General features: G+C 33.3%; 2 protein-coding genes across 3 annotated transcripts in view; both read left to right on the top strand.

Moving 5' to 3' along the window:
• Positions 1–9733, top strand: part of LOC113518334 (RNA-binding protein 24-B-like) — a 40337-nt gene extending 30604 nt beyond the window's left edge. The window contains exons 3-5 of one of the 2 annotated variants that reach the window (XM_031912981.2): positions 2310–2382; positions 5459–5694; positions 6478–9733. In XM_031912981.2, coding sequence (XP_031768841.1) covers positions 2310–2382; positions 5459–5694; positions 6478–6611 — 443 coding nt within the window. In that variant the 3' untranslated portion in view covers positions 6612–9733. The remainder of the gene's footprint in view (positions 1–2309; positions 2383–5458; positions 5695–6477) is intronic. The other variant, XM_026903204.3, reaches the window with a different exon arrangement.
• A 1958-nt stretch (positions 9734–11691) lies between these two features.
• Positions 11692–20915, top strand: LOC113518322 (mediator of RNA polymerase II transcription subunit 30). The gene is made up of 8 exons (XM_031913249.2): positions 11692–11991; positions 13021–13139; positions 13672–13738; positions 14827–14935; positions 15127–15199; positions 15854–15988; positions 17522–17653; positions 18423–20915. Exons 1-8 carry the CDS (start codon positions 11871–11873, stop codon positions 18516–18518), a joined length of 852 nt encoding a protein of 283 aa, XP_031769109.2. The 5' UTR covers positions 11692–11870; the 3' UTR covers positions 18519–20915.
• The last annotated feature ends 52 nt before the right edge of the window (positions 20916–20967 follow it).

The raw sequence follows: 20967 nt of genomic DNA, 5'->3' as shown, positions 1-20967 counted from the left end.
GCCAGAGACTCATCTTTCTTCACCAGCTTATGTTAGCCTACGAAATTTTGACTTAAATTAGGGTAAATGGTTTATTTTTCAACAGATCTAACATATAGAATATCTAAGTATATCGAGTAAGATTTTGTTTTACACCTAATCGTATCTGTAAAATCCTTATCTTTAAATATCGATCGGTCGCAGCATACGCGTGTTTTCTCCAAAAATAAGTGTCCCAGGAACTAACGCTGCGAGGAGGGGTAATTAATCGCTGCCGTAAACGGAGCTTAGTTGCCGATAATTTGTGCTGGAGTCGAATTGATGGGTGCCAGTCTCGGAGCGACACCGGTCAGATCAAAGAGAAGGCCACCGGACACGCAAAGCGAGCTCTGTCACGGTCGTGAGACTAGTGCTCAGTTCGGCCATATGAAATTGGGCCATGACTGAATTGAATCTATTCTTAGGCTAACAAACTTACATGATAAATTAAAGTTACAATGTATTTACAATGAAAAACTGTAGTAACAATTAATGAATCGTTTTCTTTTATTGTAACATTTGGCATTGGCACTAGCACAAAATCAGAACTCATAAATGTAGCGTAAATAGGTTACGCGTCGATTGTTTAAAGTTGTATGGTTTTGTGCACATATATTTCGATAATTTTTTTTTAATGTGTATTAGAAATAATGGCATTGGAATAAATAGACATTGATGGCTTACACATAATATAAGTACTCGGTCCAACTCAGTCCGCGCCTGCATCTAAAATCGTATTTCCGTAGAATCCTTACAAGCGACGTTAAGCACTTACTGTATACTTACCGGGCTTTGCAGTTCGACGACCCGGATTCCAGAAGTCGTCCTAAAACAACCCGCAAAAGTATTCAAAACAAAGCTGTATTCGAATTACACCTACACATTACTTTAGTCAAATTGTTCTCCGAGGGAGGGATGTAGATGATTTCTGCATGACCGCGTCATTCGCCTTTCAGGAGTCAAATATAAAAATAATGCGTCATAGCTGTTTGTTCCACATTATTCAGTTATTGAATATTCGAACGTGAAACTATTGTATAGTAACCAGCAATCGATTACAACTGAAATCTATCTGGGTCACATACAACTAACAAAAGAACATCGCATTCAGGCCGTGCGACAATGGACATGGAAGGATAGAGGAAATTTTTTTAATGAATCAAGATAAGCTTTATGGTGGACAGTGGTTCGACCTCGGCCGTCAAATGGCATCCAATCGATCGAACTGCGGTGGCACATCACGCTCGCCCCCGTGCAGCACGCGATGAACCCCTTCATGTGAAATTGTGTCTTTCTGACCAGTTTCTATTCGATGTTGACAAGTGATGCAATCAGACATAAACGTTAGGACATTAACAAACGTTGAAAAAATAAGTGCATTAAGGAAGTTAGCATAAATATTTACACATAAAAAATACCTAGTGTATCGTTCAATGCCTTTGTGTCTATTTTAATGTCAAAACACAAGAGGAGCCAAATGTACGCAATTATTTTGGCAGTAATTATACGATGGATGCGATATTGGCAATCGGAAGGTCAACACGATATTACCGTAACAGTCGGACCGCGACATCATCCGGGGCTCTCCGGATGTGATCCACTGTAATCACCGGTGAAATTTCACCATGCACAATAGCTACGTTGTTATAGTCCGGCAGAGGTCACGCTCTTGCGGCCGTTACCCGTTAATCAGCGATTTATAATACCTATTCTATTATTATGATTGCACACTTCCTAAATGTGATATGTTATTTAGTATTCAAAATATAAATTTTAACAAGTACTACATGAAAAAAAAATAAACAGGAAATGTCATTGTGCCCAATGGTTTATCGATATCAATCAAGTAATCACTCGAAGCATTTTAGTTTTGTCCTGCTGCCAACTACTGAACCGAAACCCATTTATAGCGAATGTTTGTCGTCTTCTTGTCAAGAGGTATGCCCCTGGATGCCGGTGCCCGGGCGGTGTCCGCTCCGAGCTACAGAAATAGATGCCGCCTCGCGCGACTTAACAATGCAATAAAAAGAAATTAACACTTTGACGTTGCCTGCTCTAAGTTGACTCGTATGTCATTTGGATGTGGTCCAATCTCTTCGAAATATATTTTAGTTTCAAGTCCTCCACAGCCACTTCCGTTAAGTGAGAACAAAAATAACGACTTTGAACATAGGAGTAACGAAAGAGTAATAGGTAGTTAGGAACTTTTTTTACTCAGAATTGTTGTTCATGTCGTGTTGTCACCTTATTTTTGTGTACATTAAATTTATATATAGGTGATTTTGTTGCAGGGTTTGGTCTGGCGGCAGCGGCGGCGGCTGGAGTCCGTGCCGGCTACCCGACTGTATTACAATCGCCTTATGGGTGAGTACAGTCCGTTTCTGCTGCCTACAACGCATTTGTATCAATGTTCAATGGTTCAACACTCCGATATTTGCCAGCACTAGCGGCGCCGCATGTCGTTCTGAATACATCTCACGAGACAAAAATCAGATATTATTTTATTTAAAATGTCAGCTTTAAATTTCACACTAAGTTTATAGTCCGATTATTGTATAGAAAAATAAATGTTATTTTGTAGTAATAATTCACTGTAGTGTTGATCTATCTTATTTTGGGTGATATAGGCAAAATTTAACATTTTTTTCTATTTTGCTGATATCGGAATAATCCCGTCACACTTAGCTCACGAAAACACTTGTCGTGCAACATGTTTTGCGTAATTTGGCAATGTCGTATTCTCTTAAGCAGTGTTATCAAACATGTTGAGCGTCATGTGTAGCATCTCAATTGTAATACATGGCTAAATTAATCACTGTGCTGCCTGTGTAACTTGGAAATCACAGTAATAACCAGGGACACACTGCAATTGATAATATCGTTAGTAACCTATGACATTCTGGGTAATATGCATTATGCTGTTAGGTGTTCATAGGGTATAAGGGTATAAGGTACAGCAATATGGTTCGTCCAGTATGCTGAGCTGACTTTTGTCTCGGTAGATGATGGGAGCGGCGTCTCCGGACGGCTAGCGTGGCTAGCGGCGCGGCGGCCTGCGGACTACACCTAGAATAAATTATCAAACATTTTCACATAGGTATCTATGGCAAGCGTGAGCGTGAGAGTGGATTTTTTTCGTTTTGGGTGTGAATTAGTCGATTGGGTTTTTTAATGTTTACGTTTTATAAAGCTACAAAAGCATGGGCGGCTCCGGCGACGTAGGCGCGGGCGCCGCCCAACGCAACCACTACGCATCGTTCTCGACACTCAATGTTTTCTTTTATGTTTTATGCCGTGTTCGTGTAAGATTTTGTTGATTTGAATTGAGTTTTGTTGGTGGTGGATTTCGTATAATACACTTACTGAGTATTGCAATGTACGTGGACTTTGTAGGTTGGGCGGTGTGGTCGAGGTTGCGCTGTGTGTGCGTAGGTGTGCGCGCTACCTCGATCGCTTCTACCGCCGCCGTGCTAGTTCTACCGCTCATCTCAATTCGGTCATTACTATACCTATGCTGTAATAGTAATTGCTCTCGACTGCCGCCCGACCTGCAGCCTGCGTGTATCTATTAATTACACCGTGGCCGGAGGTGGCCGATCGATGCGCACTAGGGCCGTTCTACCACATATTCATATATAATTCATTGGAACTCATGATCGAAATGAAAAAATAATCAAGTGAAAGCCTCATTCGATTAATCCGCTCTATGTGTTTTTTTTTTCAATTAAATAAAACCACATGGTACTTACCAACAATGTCATTAGTCCAACTACAATAGCAGGGTTGTATTTTAGAATCAATCTACTTACTTGCAATGTATGTACTTATATACTTTGTTGGAATTTTCTAGACTCATATACCTAATATTTTCGCTACCTATTGTTTTAATATTTATCGTGGTGTTAATTATTTATTTATTGTAAGTGAGTAGTTATTTTCTTGGCCTCATTATAATATCAAATGTCTAATAAAATCCTAGTTTTAATAACTAATATTATTATATAATCAATAATATTATATAATAATATTAATAAATTAATATTTCATAAACCTGAACTAGCTAGGTGTAATAAAATACTTATTTAGTAATAATAATAATAACGTGTTTTATAACTATGTAGATGTGACAGCTCAGCTTGTGTGATGAATTGATGATTTGCCAGTTTTATAATGCTGTTTGTATCTATCTTAGTTTATGTATTTAATTATAGGTATATATATATATATATATATATATATATATATATATATATATATATATATATAATATATATCGTAATTTATTTATTTATATATGTTTTAAAATAGAAAACCTATATGGGAAAGATATAGACCATTTCTTTGTAATACAGAACGTGTCGGAATATTGTTTTAATATAGATGTGAATATAAATAGAAATAGGACAAGTAGGTATTTGCGAATAGGGACAGTAAATTTTCAGGTAGGCGTGATGAACGGGCGGAGCAATGTAGCGGGCGTGTTCTACGCATGCGCTCAGCACCCAAAATCCTGTACCATGATACCCAACCGCGTTTCACTCTCGAGTACCAATCCGACCATCCCTATCATCCCTGTAGAGTCAGAGAAAGATGGTTGCATAGTAAAAATTGTTCGGTCGGTAACAAAGTGGTTGCTGATCGAGAGTACTCATAAACTGCTGATGCGACACGATGTCCGCCGAAGGGATCTTGATGACACTTGACCGCCTTCGTATGTTCAGCAAATTAAGAATAGTCGCGTCACTTGTATTGTCCTGTAATAAAACATTTCTATAAAAATCAATTATATTTATTATAAAATTACATTTCCAACTATCTAGCAGGTTACGCTGGTACGTAATAGTATCTCTGTCTACAGTTGAATATTTCTTAATTGGCACACGGTCCGTTTAGCTACTTTGTTGCAATATCGTTCTTCCTGTGGGCCCCAAATGTCACCGGGATTTCGTAACTGACAGATGTACGCGTATCTAAATCTTAATTTTAACGTTTCCCCGACGATCTAATGATAAATACGGAATGCCGGATATTTCGGTCGAGGTAGAGTGAACAGTGCCGCACTCCAAATATTTTTAATACTGTCTTTTTTAACTTCCCGGGGAATGACGCACGGCGGCGGTTCCTCGACTATGTTATCTTCAGACAATACATTCGCATACTTACAATTTTATAACAATTTATCGATGTCTACTAACATAACAAAACTAGACTTGCTCGTGCCTGTCAGCTGCAGATGGGGCTAAGTTTAGTGTGACAGTTTTCAAGATTAATAATGCGGATGACCTTTCACTGATTGTCTGGCCAATATTCAATGTGGAGTACATATGCCGGTGAAAGGCCATCATCGGTGTTGAGGCGTCAGGCATTAAAGTTTATTCTTTAATGCGTGATGTCTGCTTATTGTCGGTTCTTCGTTATGAAGGTGATATTGAATTGGCAGGTTGTCACCTGGATACGTGTATGGAGCGCCGGGATATGTCGGTGCTGTTGGCGGGGTGGGAGCAGGTGTGGGCACAAGCGCGGGGGGTCTAGTGCAGTTACCACAGCTGCAGCACGCCGCGGCGGTAGCTGCTGCGAACCACCTATATGAGTATCAAGCGGCAGCCGCGCAAGGCGCAGCGGCCTACCAGCAACAGTACGCGGCGGCAGGATTTGATCCATATGCTACTGCTGCAGGTTTGTATATTTGTATTTTATGGCACCATTTATAAGATATAGTAAATAATTTGAGCGAAGTGATACGAGGTGCTATTTGTAATTAAAATAGTGTAAATTAATATGGAGGTATTTTCTTCTATTGATAACCAAATTAACTTTTTACTTTAATATTGGGCCAAGCAGCCTTATAAATCGATAACAAATATTATCTACACATATAAATAAAATTGGAGTGTCTGTTTGTAATATTGAAATAACCGTTTCTTACTACATGTATATGAATATATATACGGTACATACACCAAAATATTTTTTTTACAATTTATAACTTAATTTGGATTAAGTAAAAATAAAATAAAATTAAGTGGGTATCATAAAAAAGAAAAACAACTAAAAAAATAAAGAATCGACTGTTAGGCGGAACGAAGTTCGCCGGGTCAGCTAGTTATATATAAATCAATACACATATTTTATATCTAAGCTCCTAATCTCATTCAAACAATTTTGAGTTAGACTATTAGAGAAAAAGAAAATAGTACCTACAAGATTTTATACTAAAACATTACAACATCTGACATCATTGTGATACTCTTGATGTTACTTTTGTGTTGCATTGAAGACTAAACTTTCCATACCCAATAATCTTTGTATATCCACCTTTCAAATCGAAATTGAATCTTACAAGCATAACTCGATGGAAACATTGTATCAATATTTATTAGTACTTTTTTGATTAATTGCACTTAGTTGTATCAATTTAGCAGGTCAGCAACTAAACTATTTTAATTTCCTTGATTCCAGCAGCAGCGGCAGCAGCAGCCAGTGGGGCTGGGTACATGTCTCCTTACTACGCTCTGCCAGGCGGTGGCGTGCAAGCTCCACTCCTTCCCCCACTGCCTTATCCTCCGCCTCTCCAAGAGGCACGGATGCAGTAAATTTTGAAATTTAAGAGTACTCAATGCTGCTGTAGCAATACAGTACTTACACCTAAAAACAAAATACGGCAATATCTCAATTCTGACAAAATTTGCCCTTCTTGGGATGTCATATAAATATCGTGCTGGTTCTTGCTAAAGCAGCTTTGATTAGTAAAACAAATATGTTTAGATGAAAAAATATTATGAGACGGTGACAAATAGTTACATTTTACTTGCGAAGGCAGGTGAAAGACAGCCAGTCTTATCGTCTGAAGAGTGACGTTCAGGAAAGCCAAATATTTAGACTAACATAGATGATGTCTAGAACTAGTTGATTTTTAACAACCAAAAATATTAATGAATGACCAAAGCTATGAGCTTTTATGTTAGAATTAAGGAGCCATTGGGTACTTAATTTACTTTGAAGAAATATCTACTTGTAATATCCCGTATAATGTTTAGGAATAAGTATATTAAAGGCACTAAGTATATAGCTGTGTTACAAAGTTCTTGCCTCATCCATCCGACTTCCCAACATCACACATATTTTCCTACTTTTTTATACTAAATAGGTTAGTTAGGTGTACTTCTTATTGTAGATGCAATTTTGCTTTTTAATATATTCGAATATTGAAACTTTATAACGGTATAATATAAAACCTTAAAGCAAATAGCTGTTCAATGACAATAAAGAAAGATAATTTACAGCATTTGAAGCATCATTACGCCTCTTATTGTTAAGAGAAATCTGTAAACTTGTTATTTATTTTATGGCATAATTACATAGGTACCTATGTTAATATTTTTTTCTAATGATTAAAAAAAATGCAATTTAAAAAAATAAAAACTATTATCTAAACTTATTTATGTTCTAATTTTTTTCGTTTTTCTGACTACGTATCTATTGAAGAAGATATAGGATTACGATTATGAATTATTATATAAAGAACATATTACGCTGTCTCTACTAATTTTTTTTTTTATATTATGTAAGTAAACCATTCAATACCAATATTATATAACCTCATTCTTCAGATATGCAATGGATAAAGACACAGACAAAAGAGAAAGAAATGTTACAGTGTATTCTGTTATCTTCGTGGTTCTTGTCTACAGTTGTTAATATTTTTTTTATTAGATGTTGCTTAATAAAATTATTTTATAATAGCTTTAATATACTTGTGTATTTTGTTCGCAATCGTAATCACTACGTCTATATTTGGGTCAATGAAATTTATGGAAGTTCCTATAAGTTCATTATTAAATGTTTCCGTTAAATCTAAGTAAGCAGGTATTCGAAAAGGTTGTAATAGCCATAGTATTAGTTTTGTGTAAAAAATAAAACAAATGCATTCTTTCTTATAGGGAATCTTACACAAAACTTTCGAATGTATTGTGGCGTTACTGAAAGGTCTACTAACAATATTCACAAAAATCATAATGGCGGGAAAATATTTTTTTAAGATTTTATTTTCCATCCATCACCATAGACTAAAGCAGAGGTGAAGTTTGTTTATGTAATAACACCATGGCGACCTCGTCATTATAAAATGAAAATAAGTTTTTCTATCAAATACCTACTTGTAGTCTGGTAAAGATTTTCATATTATTTATATTTAATAATTCCATAAAAATAGTTGAAACCTATAAAATATACTTATCTAAACAATCCCATATCTATTATAGAACCATTTCCTCTATCTTAGTAGCATAGTTCTATCATCTTAATCACGGCCGAGTTCTCAAGTCTAAAATTTTGCAGCTCCCGCCGAAGATTCGCAGTGATTGTTAAGTTACTTTAAAGTGTTGTGACTTCGTTTTGAAGCTGGGTATTTCACTATAAATGTAATTGATCACATAACTATGTACGTATGCAGGAAATATTTTACTGTCTTCTGTGTTGAAACATCTAGTGCTGTGTAACTCTAGAATTTCTAGTTCTATAAAATGTCCATGTTGCTCAACAGGCCCTGTTAAAGGCTTGGTTTAGCTTAAGATTGAAGGAGATCAATAAAGGGCTACTAATTAAAATATAATTATAAGTGATATCTTAATCGCCGTATTACGAAAACATGTTTTGTTTAGGCCCTTTTAATATTATTTTGTTCTCCAAAGCGGTATAGGGTACTTATTAGTTAGAATAATTGAATTACTAGTCCATGTAATTTTAATGTAATGATTATAGGCGTTCATCGGCCGTCCTAATTTTTTTAATAGAAATCTCAAGAAATAACACGAGAACGATTCGGAAAGTAGGTAGGTACATTTTAATTGTGGACAATACTGAAAAAAATATTGATATTGTCTATTTCAAAACAAATAAAGATATAAATTCTACACAACTTTTGTGTACTGAATAATAAATTGCAATTGGATTATAAGTACTTAGTTTATTATAATCCACAAAAATTATCTTAGGTACCTACATTATATCTAAAGGGTTGGCCGGGAACCTACCTAGTACAAGTTAGGGACATTTAGAGTATAACTGAAAATTAGTTCGTAAGTCTTATTTTAATTATAAAAATATGCTGTTATTTGTAATTTATTTTGTTGATATTTGTAAATCTACATGTTGATAACTATTTATTATGTGGAAGAGTATGTAATAAAAAATTGTTAAATATTTACGGGCCGAATCTAATCTCTCTTGTTGCGTCTCGGTTTATTCGAGTTGAAATCGCGATTCGGTCTAATATATTGTATTGAATTATACACGATAATAAATATACATTAATATAAGTAGATTAAATTAGATGCATATACCAAATGGAACATAGAATCATGTTAGCCATAAATGCGGCCATCTTGCCTTAAAATGCATATTGATGTACTTATAGTTTATATAAATTTATATGACATTATATTACACATATCATCACAAATACAGATATACATTCATCAGAGTGACGACTACAGTGGGTAGTTCTTCTCTGATCAGTCCATATTATAGTGCATTTCATTTGACAGTAATTTTAAGCACAATCTATAATAGATATCTATCTATATTACTTACATACTTAAATGAATGTAAATTCATAATAAATACCTAATAATTGTTAAAATTAATTTAAAAATATACTACTATGTACTTAATTTAGGATATTCTAAAATGGAAAAATAAATTTTTAAGGTACTTAGTTGGAGTTTTTTTTATTTAAACACCTTGAATTAAATATAAATAGTTATTTAGTTATTTTTTCTTTTTTGTTTTCAAATTCAACGTTTTTGTTCGAAACTAAGGGGCTTCTAAAATTTCTCGCTTAATAAGACCATTACCAGAGGGAGACTTTGTACAAAAGTCGATTGCTTGGGCACCTCTATCCCATTCGTGTTTTAACCGTGAAGCAGTTGTGTTTGCATGGCTGTGTTTCGGTTTGAAGGATGGGATATGGCGTGAATTTACAGGGTACAGAGGAATAACACCTGAGTCCTCAGGAATGGCAACGCATGGGGGGGGTATCATGGGCGAAACAGTATACTCTGTTATGTCCATGGTACTGCTCATGTCTATAGGCGACCGTTACCACTTTCTATCAGGTGGGCCGTCAGCTTGTTTGCCATTCTAAGTTGTATTAAAAAAAAATAATAATAAGAAGAAGTAGACAATGCGCGCTATGAAAGGCATTAGATTAAACAGTAGCAAACCTATTATTTCTTTATGTATTAGAAAAATAAAACCAATATGGTAATTTCATTGTTCAATTTATGAATCAAATCAAAGTATGGTGCAAAGGAATCTTATTTTTGTTAAACTGTTGTATTCATTAATTTTATCTTAGTTTAGAGGTCCTACTTGCTAAGATTCGTAATGCTGTCGTCATTTTAATATCCAACTTATATTTAAATATCTATTTAATTAATCTTTAAAATGTCATCATATGAGAAAGAGACAAAGAGTATAAAAAAACTACATAAATAAAAATTAAATAGGCACATTTTATATGAATTTACATTGTATTAATAAATTATATGCGCCAACTGAACTTTATGTAGATTATACGCTAATCTAATTAATAAACTGAATATAATATTTACGTAGAACAATCATTTTAATATACAGAAAAAAATTAACATTGGATATATTACCCACCAAATGATTTAGGTGAGTGCAATGTAATAAGTTCATTACTGTCTAATTCTATATTTAAATATTCAGTTAAAAAAGATTTGGGTCGAAAGTGATGTCGTCAAGAATCTGGCATGTTTCCAAATGACATCATAATAATATAAAGTGTCTGTAAGTTTATCTAATCTAAGTCTACCTATCGTGGCAGTTATTTATTTACTTATTTAAAAAAGTGACGCGATGGCACTATGGTGAAAACAAAAAACAAAATGTAGCTAAATTAATATTAGTCAATGTGTTGGTCGGTAGGTAAAATAAGTTTATATATTTATATATAAACTTATTTTACCTATCAATTTTCGATAAAAGTAAGTACAGTTTTTATATTTGCGAAAGTATGAACACGTAATACAAAATTGATATTTCAGTACACGGTGGCGTTTTCTTATTTTTTCCGTCGACGTTTTTAATACAAAATCATTCAAATACGGAAATTCGTATATTACTAATTTAGTAGTGAATTATAAAATTAGTATTTACTTATCATTCAAACAAGAAAATCATTTAGATTCGTGCATCGCTAGTGAAAATAGAATAGTAATGCCGACTACATTATTGGTATACGCTGGCGGGGTTCAGCTTCTGACGGAAAAACCCGGTGTTGCCAGCCTGCTTGAAGATCTATGATGATTATTTAAAGCTAAATCGATTTTTTCACCATCAGCTACTCTCCCAGCCAGCCAAATTGATTCAGAATTCCAATAATACAATGAATAGTTGTTAATTAATTTTTTGTATCAAGATATAATGAGTGTTAATCTGACAGTAGAAAAAAAGTATACAAATGGGGACAATAATGCGCAGAATGGAATATAATGTTTTTGATATAACATTCCTTTACTAACGAAATGCAATGATTACATATTTAGTAGCACACTCGATTAATAATTAAATCTGTCAGTATTGTCATCGCTATCTAGTTATCGTATCTGACAGTTTGACACTGTATTGTCATTTTTGACATTGACATATATGTCATACTAAGTTCCTAGTCAGCAAGTCAATTATTGAGGTTATGTTTTTGTGTATAAATAATAATTATTTTCCAATAGCTTTGTGGCATAAATTATTCTAATCTGTTTTGTACGATTCATACAATTTCAATTGTAATTGATTTAAAATCGTTAGCTAATTCAGTATTATTAAGGATGGCTGGCCAGGGACACCAGTTCCCGGGTAATTTCCAAGGCAATGCCGGTGGCATGAGAACTGGGTTTGGTGGAGGACCCATGGGTGGTCAGATGCAAGGAATGCCTAACCAATTAGCAGGTAAAATTATTTATATTGTATATTCCTATACTTATGTGTGTAATATGCGAAACAATAAATGCTTATGAAACCGCGGGAAAATATGTCAAAGGTAATATAGAATTTTTATTTATTTATACCGTTTTTATATTTATCGTCTTCCTTCTTTTGCCTGTGTTTGATAATAGATTAGTATTCTTTTGTGTGAAAATGAGACAAGCTGATTTGTGACTAGTCAAAGAGACTAAAGTCTTCTTTGTAGCACATAAGCAAGCTTTCCAGTACATTCAAGTTCTGGAAAGCCTGCCTATGTGTACTTTATTGGTTAGCTAACGAATTTATCATTATGTTTACCATTCTAGATATACCTACTTATTGTTATTTCTTGTCACTTGCAGAGGTTAAAATTTATAGTAGAAATTTTATTATGTAAACTAATATTATAAACAGGAAATATTTGATTTTGTTACATGAAATGAATAAATTCAATAAATGCTCAATAAATGATTTTAAAAATTCTTTCACCTATAGAATATTACATTATTTGCAAGTAACATTATAAATATGAACATTTTCTAAATTGTTAGATAATAATTGAGCAACTTTGAATTAAGTTTGGTAAATAGATAGATCATATCTTGTCTTATAACTATTTACTACAAGTCACATCAGAGGCAAGAGTCCTAGGAATTCTTGATACCATAATGCTATACTGCAACACTAGTAGTAAGGAGTTATTATAAGTCAATGTTTTTTATACAAATTCATTAGGTAACTGTACTACAAGTACAGTACAATTATTTTGAAAATTTATATTAAAAATGAAAGTATCTTTTTGACAAATATTTCTAGTGATAATATGTATACTTATTAATATTATAAAGAGGAATGATTTGATTTTTTTTTGTAATAAATAAATTGAAAAACTACACAATGAATAAAAATTTTTTTTATATATTGTTTTCGAAAATGTTGTATTCATCTAAAGTCAGACTGGATCACTAGTCTCTCATAAAAATTTAAATAACAATATAATATAACAATTTTCAGGTGTTATGGGTGGGCCGATGTCAAATCCTGGCGGAATGGTTGGTATGGGCAATCAAATGGTACCACCATATGGAGCGGCCATGCAGAACCAAATGGGCAATATGGGAATGGGACCACAGGTTAATAAAAAATGATTTCTTTCATAGAAGTTATCATAGTCCTTTCTGCTGCTGCCTGCATATAAATTTTTTATATGAAAGTGATATTTCAATTTTTACTTTAGATATATTTTTTGTTTCACATTGTGTTTACTGTATGAATATTTTCTTGTCTAATTTTTTAAGCCTGGATAAAACACTATATTCCAATTATTACAGAGAATATTTAAGAGAGATTGTAGGTTTTAGTACAAGTAATACTAGAAGTTAAAACATTAATTTTTAAAATTTTGTTATTGTGCCCTCATCAGGCAAAAACTGTTGCATCAAATTGAATGAGGTTTTCACAGTTGTAGTCCTGAAGGTTTAACTTAAAAACTGTTGTATATTTAATCTTGGTATGCGATCTAGAAGTGGTTTATTTAATTATTTTTTTTGCAGCTGAAAACCATGTGTGTGAAGTAGCATACATAAAGCTGGTCTATTATGAAATGTAATAAATAATGTATTTAATTTTATGCATAATTGTAACCTGTGTTTTTACATATTTTAGAGTATGGGAGTTGGCGTGGGCGGCCCACCAGGTGGGGGACTTGGCCCTCAAACTGTACAGCAGCAAGGTACATGTTTTCTACATAGTGTTCTTTTGTGGCATATTGGTTTCAAAGCTCATTTAAAAACCTAAATAGTGAGATTGATCACATGACAGGAAGTAACAGTTGCCAATAGACAATAGCATCATGGAAATCTAGAATACATGATGATGCCCATTATCATGTAATGTGTGGTGTGATTCCTGATGACTACTAATATATATATATATATATATATTTGATTGAAATTGAAACTGCATAGAGATGTTGCATCTCTGTGCATCTTCTACCGAATTTATCATGGGGAGTGTTTTGAAGAATTGTTTGGATTGATACCTGCTGCTGATTTTCACCATTGTACAACCCGCCATAAACTAAAATTTCATTCCAACCATCTGTACGAGTGGCGGTCCTCCATCGTGCGTTTTTCAAGGCACTTTCTCCCACGCACAACCACTCTTTGGAATCAACTTCCAGCAGCAGTATTTCCGAACCGATACGACAACATAACCTTCAAGAAAAGAGCATATTCCTTTTTAAAAGGCCGGCAGCACACCTGCAATGCCGTAGGTGTTGTGGGTGACCATGGGCGGCGGTAGTCACTTACCATCACTTGAGCCGTATGCTCGTTTGCACCCTGTGTTGTAAAAAAAATATATATATGTGTAGGTGTATTACTATTCTATTTATTATTATAATATAGGTATGGAACATAATGTTTAATTTGAACTAGGTATTGTTAAGTTTAACTGTACAATTTTTATCATTGAACATTCTAGTTTTCTTTCAGCTTCTCAAAGGTTGGTTGAAAGAGATCTCTCTATAGAATAAGTCTGCATGTCTATCTGTCTGTCTGTCCAATGTAAAGTATGTACAGTAAAGATTTTACAATACAATACTATGTCTCCCTCCTCTGTTATTTTACTACTGTATCTAACTCCTTAAAGCGAAACACAGCTGTGTAAACATAGTTACTTCATAGTAGAAGATTAGTGAGTGGGACTTAAGTTCTGAATCAAATCACATTTAAAAAGTCTTTTTTCGTCTCTAAGATAAAAATACAAGTATACATTGATTGTGTAGATGATGAAATATTCGCGTGTTGTTATTTTCAGCGGGTATGCAAGGCGGTGGGGCAGTGGCTGCAACTGCCCCGTCACCAGCGCCCCCTGCCGCCGCACCGCCACCGCAGCACAAGGAGTTTAATACTGCTTCACTGTGCAAGTAAGGAATAAAAAAATATCAGTAACAATGTATTACTCCATTTGTATTTTACATCAAGTATGATTTGTATTGTTCAAATCCAATCAGTTGTTAAGCATGAGAAATGCCCAAACTTCTTTAAAAATATTAGTGAATAATATTAGTAGAGTATAAGAATTTTAAATGTAATAATGTATGTTTTTATTTTATAGATTTGGCCAGGAGACAGTACAAGATATTGTTAGCAGAACTCAAGATGTCTTCCAGACTTTGAAAGCTATTCAGGTGAGCAAAAGCAGTATTTTAATTTAATTATATTATGTAGATTACTTAGGTGAGTATTAAAAAATGACTTTAAAGTTATTTTTATAATCTTTTACAAAAAGATCCACCTTACTACAAAAGCCAAATGCTCTAATACTTTTTAAAGCTTTTTAAAATAAAAAAGGGAGAATGAATTTTGTTAAAATTAAAGTTGTTGTTTTTTATATTTAAAGATAATACTAGAGGGTGCTGCTTTTTTATGGTTGTTAGTAACTACCTGTTAACCATGGTTTTTCTTGCGTTCATCGGTGTATAAAAAATCCTATTCGTTTTGTTAAGATATGACCTACCTGTATATAAAATTTTATTGAAATCATTTTAGCATTTTAACTATTTAGAGTAACAAATATCTAAATATTTTTACAAACTATAACATCCTATTAATATAATAAATAGGACAGTTTGTAATGATACATCTTTGTTACGCTTTTGTGCAGAAACTAAATGAATATGAATAAATTTGGTCCATGGGTACTTTATATCCTAACTTATTACATAGGATATTTTATGTACTCATTTACACGGGTGATGCCGCGAGATACAGATATATGAGAGATAGATAATTTATAATATTAGTAGAATAGAAATATTATGTGATTATTGTTATGTTTGTAGCCACCAAATGGTACGCAGCACGGAGAAAATGCCAGTAACGACAAGAAGGCCAAGATGCAAGAGCAGCTTCGTACAATACGCCTTCTGTTCAAACGGTTAAGATTAATCTATGAGAAGTGTAATGAAACATGCCAGGTAATTTTTATATGCAACTCAAACTATCAAACAAGTTAACGACCCACATAATAATCTTCATCATTTTCTTTTTTCTGTTGTATGTGTGCTGTTAAGTATGTGTATGTTATGTATATATTTAATTGTTTATATATTATATATGTATGTATGTATATATGTTTGTATATGATAATATTTATATAATAGTGCGCCACCTACCCTTTGTCTTTTTCTCAATGACCTCTACCCAAAGGTTGTCTGGAAGAGATTGCTTAGCGATAAGGCCGCCTTTTGTATCACTTTTCATTAATATTTACTATATTTGTTATTTCTCTTTTTACTTGGTGCAATAAAGTGTAAAATAAATAAATAATGGATAATGGCAATCGTCACTTTTAGATATGAATAGATCCTAGGACATTACATAATTTAAAGTGACATTCAGTATAGGTCGTATAGGCTGCAGTTTATGGGCGGCAGATACAAGGGCTGGCAATTTTTGTTAACGTAAAATCACCTAATTGTAATTCGTTTTTTATTTTATACTTTTATCACTTATTCTCTAAATTTATTCAATAATTTTTCGATATCTACCTAACTTATTTATATTTTCATAAACGTCAAAACATCAAAACGTAAAGTAAACAGACAAGTGAGTCTCCCCTTCCTAGCAGGGTTACAGAACGTATATATTAAAAAAAAACTAAATTCAGTACTGATGCGTACCATTTGTACGTTGCCATTCTTGAAGACTTAAGAGATACCTCATATTCTGTAATTTTATTGCCATATCTTTGAAATTTTTGTCCTTATGGGTTTATTTAATATACTAGCTTCCTTTCGCCACTTTGTCTACGTGACCGGGATATGTTTACAGACCCTAACAAAAAGGAGTCCATGTTCTCCATATACAATACTATGAGTATACCAAATTAAGGGTTTAAGAGGTAACAAACAAACTCACTTTCGCATTCATAATATTCACACACTCCGGACACTTCATACAAAAATGCCATGATCCGTACTTGTTACAAACAAGTGATTTCTGTATTCTGTACATGTGACAATGTGTGCGTGTCTGTTTTTTTTAAATGGATGATAATTGATTGGCAACTCCGACTGCGCTGACTGTATACGCTAGCGGACCACCAATGAGGAGTGGAGTGATAGGCGAGGATGAAAAGGCATGTCAGTTAGCTCATCAATTGATGTTCCAAGTTAATTAACTTGGAACTGGGCACGATAGTTTCCAGAGGTAACTGTGAGGAGGTCGACCTGTCAGAGTATATAGCTAGCAATGGGGCTTCTAATCCCCATTACTAACAATCCCTTTTCTCCCTTGTGCGTGTGTGTTACATTTAGTGCGGGAAAATAGAGTTTGGGTGCTTTTAGGGTGAGATTAGATCGCAGCGGGCGGCAGGGAATCTCTATACTGTACTTTAGTATCTACTATTACTTATATTATGATATTAGTAAGGATTCCGGTTTTGTTTTAGGCGTACTTGATCTGTTTTGATCGTACTGGTTATCAGTATATATGTGTTTAATTTATAGGGCATGGAATACACACACATGGAAAGTTTGATCCCATTAAAGGACGAGGCGGAAAACAAGACATTGGATGAGAGGCGCAACACTGAGTCCTATAGACTTGCTTTGGAAGAAAATAGGGAGCTCACTGAACAGGTAATGTTATTTACAAGATTATTAGTATTTTATATTGATAGATGTATGATAAAAAATAGAGTTTTGAATTTTGATTGATGTACGATAAAAAATTAAAAACACGTATGATAAAACACACGTAAAAAGTGTCCGAGCTGACGTGAAGGATAATTAATGGATTGAGTTTTTTATGCAGCATGGAATGGTACTCGTAAACAAGTTGTCGTCCCATTTGATTTAAACAAACTGACGGCCCATCTAATGGAACAGTGGTCACTGTTGCCAGTAGACGAATGGAACTCTGGACGTAATGAATAAACTGTGTCGCTCATAGTTCCCCTTATACATTGTCATTTCTGAAGACTAAGGTGTTTTTTTTTTAATAAATGATAAATGGAATAGTACCTGCACTTGCGCTAACTATATATGTTGGCGGAGTACCACTGAGGGATGAGTAATATAATCTATATATTATTCTGGAAAAAAATTTAAGTCCCTAGAAAAATTACGTTAACGTAACTCAAGGTATCAAAAATTTCCATACTAAAACTAATGTACTCGTACAATACTAACTTGCCTTTTAATCTACCCGTACGTAATCGGGCTGTTAATTATTAAATATATAAAATGTAACATAATAGTTTTATGCCAACTAATAATAATCGCCATGTATAGAGTACTATTTATATACTTGTAAGGAATGGCGTTCCTTTGTTCAGTTAACTTTTCCAGTTTCTTATTAAAAAAAAAAGTTATAATATTGACTTTATGCTTATTTATTCTTTGGCAGGTGGTGTTGAAAAATAAGCAGTTAAAAGAAGTGATAACCAATTTAAGAACAATCATATGGGAGATCAATGTTATGTTGTCTATGAGAAAATCGTAAACTGCTAGTTATTTAAATGGTTTATTTATAATTAGATACTTAAATTTATTAATTGTAAATTGTTATAGATGACTTTTTAAAATATGCAAGTAATTTTTTCAATAATGATTGTGACTGAAGAAGATTCGAAGCGAGTGAGATTTCGAATTGCTCCTTCGATGTCATTAGGCGGTAGACATTACCAGTAAGAGTGTTTTACCACGTGAAGTTGTTGATTCACTTGGAAGGCTTTTTTAGTCACTATTAAAATGTGATTTTCATGAAGGAAATTAATAATGTTCACGACTATAATTCCTAATGGGATAGTCAGAGGCATCTGTCGACTGTTGTATAGTACAGATTTCACTTAGCATATGAGACTTCAACATAGCAGGTTTGGTTTGATGTTGACTTTAATAGTATTTTTATTAGCAGTTAAGTCATCATAAAGATTGTATACTTACTGACCACAGGCTCTCAGGTCTTCGGAAATGGCAGCATTTCATATAATAATTTTGAAAGTCGGTTTACAAATTCTTTTTTTTCTTACTTTAGTATATTAAGGAAACAATGTTTGCATTTTTTTTTTGTCCAGATAACATAAATTTTATTTATGATAATGAAATATATTCTTCGTACAATTACAGATGGTCTACCATGAAATGAAATTCCGAAATTTCGGGCTCAATTTCGTGTTTTTGTTCGTATCAAAATCGACCCAGTAAATGGAGCTTAACATTTCGTTCATCACAAATTCTATTCTAATAGTCCAAAGGAACGATATTTTAACCTTTTTAATAATTTTAAACAGCATGTATTATGCAATTTTAACATCAAATTTCTGTTTCGTTCGTCCCCGAAACTTCGGAAAATACTTCATGGTAGGCCCTCAGATTAGGACAGTGTATCGTTATTATTTTCAGGATATCGTAAGACACAACTAAGAGAATAAACGTACTAGCGTGATATTAGGCTAGAATCTTGTTATGGGGAGAGATTATTGTCCAGTAAAGGACATTAATGACAACATATCCATGACTATAATCCATGGATATATAATGTTGGTAAGTTCAATTAAATATTTTCCACCAAGTTGTATGTTTATTTCTGTAAATATTTTGATTGTAATGTAGTATTAGGTTTTTTAATATGTTGTACAAATGTAAATTAAGATACTTTGACGATATTGTCATACTGAAAAATTTGAATGAATATAAAAAATAGCAAAATGTACTCGAGACTGTTTCGAGACTTTAATATAATTTAAATGTCTTGTATTATTAAGTCTTATTCACACGGTGGTGATTTTAGCGACATGCTGGCGATTTTAAAATTAATGTGTTGCGAACATTAGCAGTGACTTTAAAATTGCAAGCGATTAAAATCAGTGCCGTGTGGATATGGTATTAGTTTTTTGTATGATTATTTTATACGGTACATGGCCTATACTATTGCAGCAATATTGCTTATAAATTCTGTGGAGTCTATTATCATATCTAATATCAATTGGCGAGGGAGAGCAGTGGAATCTTTAGAAATGGAGAGGTCAGTTCTTATTTCTTTTTTACCCATTAGGGTTGAAAATGGAATAGCCCGGCTTGTGTTATTGGTTTACGCTGGCGGGGCACCATTCCGTTTTTACGGCATTATGAAATGTCATATGGCAAACTAAAGAACTCATATTTATTAAAATAGAATTTTATGTCTTTTGTAGTAATAAAAAAAATCTATACTCGATTTGAGGAAGTTATGTAAATTTAAAATTGCCAATAACAATTCTTAATCGAGAAAGATCTTTTAGTAAATACAAATCATTTAGAATAATTGAATACATTTTGAGAATTGAAAAACCGTGTTATGTTGTATAATTGTAAATGTATTCAATTGAAAATAATGGGATGAAAGCAAATTTTTTTGTATTAAAAAATTTATTATTTGTATATAGTTGATTTTTTTTACTTCATATTTTTGTCGTGTTTTATATTTTGTAGTTATTTTACATAGATTAAATAATTTGCAATTTTAAATAGATATTTATCTGAAATTGACATTGATAACGTTCTTGACATAAACTTTGTCTGTTTCCGATATATATCAATGTCAAGAATTATTTATCTATTATTTATTAATTAAATTATTACGTCGTATGGTTCTAGCATAGAACGGGCCACTCCTTTCTTTCCCTTGAGTGTCGTAAAAACTTAATGAAACTTAATGGTCGAGGGATGGGCAGCAGCGTCCCTTTTTAAACATCTCCAAAAGTTCAACAGCGGTTGCCAACTTGCCTGCCAAACGTGGCAACTATAGTCAAAACTCTCTTTATGGAAAAGATTTATGTTCAGTAGTGGACTGTTAACGGCTAATATAATGGTTTTAATTATTTATACTCGTTTTTTTTAATCTAAATACGATTGAATATAATAAATGTTCCTTATGTTCCTATTGTGTATAAATTTTATATGGGTGATTC

The sequence above is a fragment of the Galleria mellonella genome, unplaced genomic scaffold (assembly GCF_026898425.1).
Source record: "Galleria mellonella isolate WM207_F2 unplaced genomic scaffold, CSIRO_AGI_GalMel_v1 utg171, whole genome shotgun sequence".
NCBI lineage: Eukaryota > Metazoa > Arthropoda > Insecta > Lepidoptera > Pyralidae > Galleria > Galleria mellonella.
The sequence above is the reverse complement of the archived record's forward strand: the minus strand, read 5'-3'. Positions and strand labels throughout refer to the sequence as shown.

What these genes read in the sequence shown, in the direction of transcription:
- LOC113518322 (XM_031913249.2), top strand. Translation starts at nt 11,871, where the DNA reads ATGGCTGGCCAGGGACACCAGTTCCCGGGTAATTTCCAAGGCAATGCC. An exon ending in ATATGGGAATGGGACCACAG is followed by an intron (nt 13,140 to 13,671) that starts GTTAATAAAAAA and finishes TACATATTTTAG; the next exon opens with AGTATGGGAGTTGGCGTGGG. An exon ending in TCAAACTGTACAGCAGCAAG is followed by an intron (nt 13,739 to 14,826) that starts GTACATGTTTTC and finishes TGTTATTTTCAG; the next exon opens with CGGGTATGCAAGGCGGTGGG.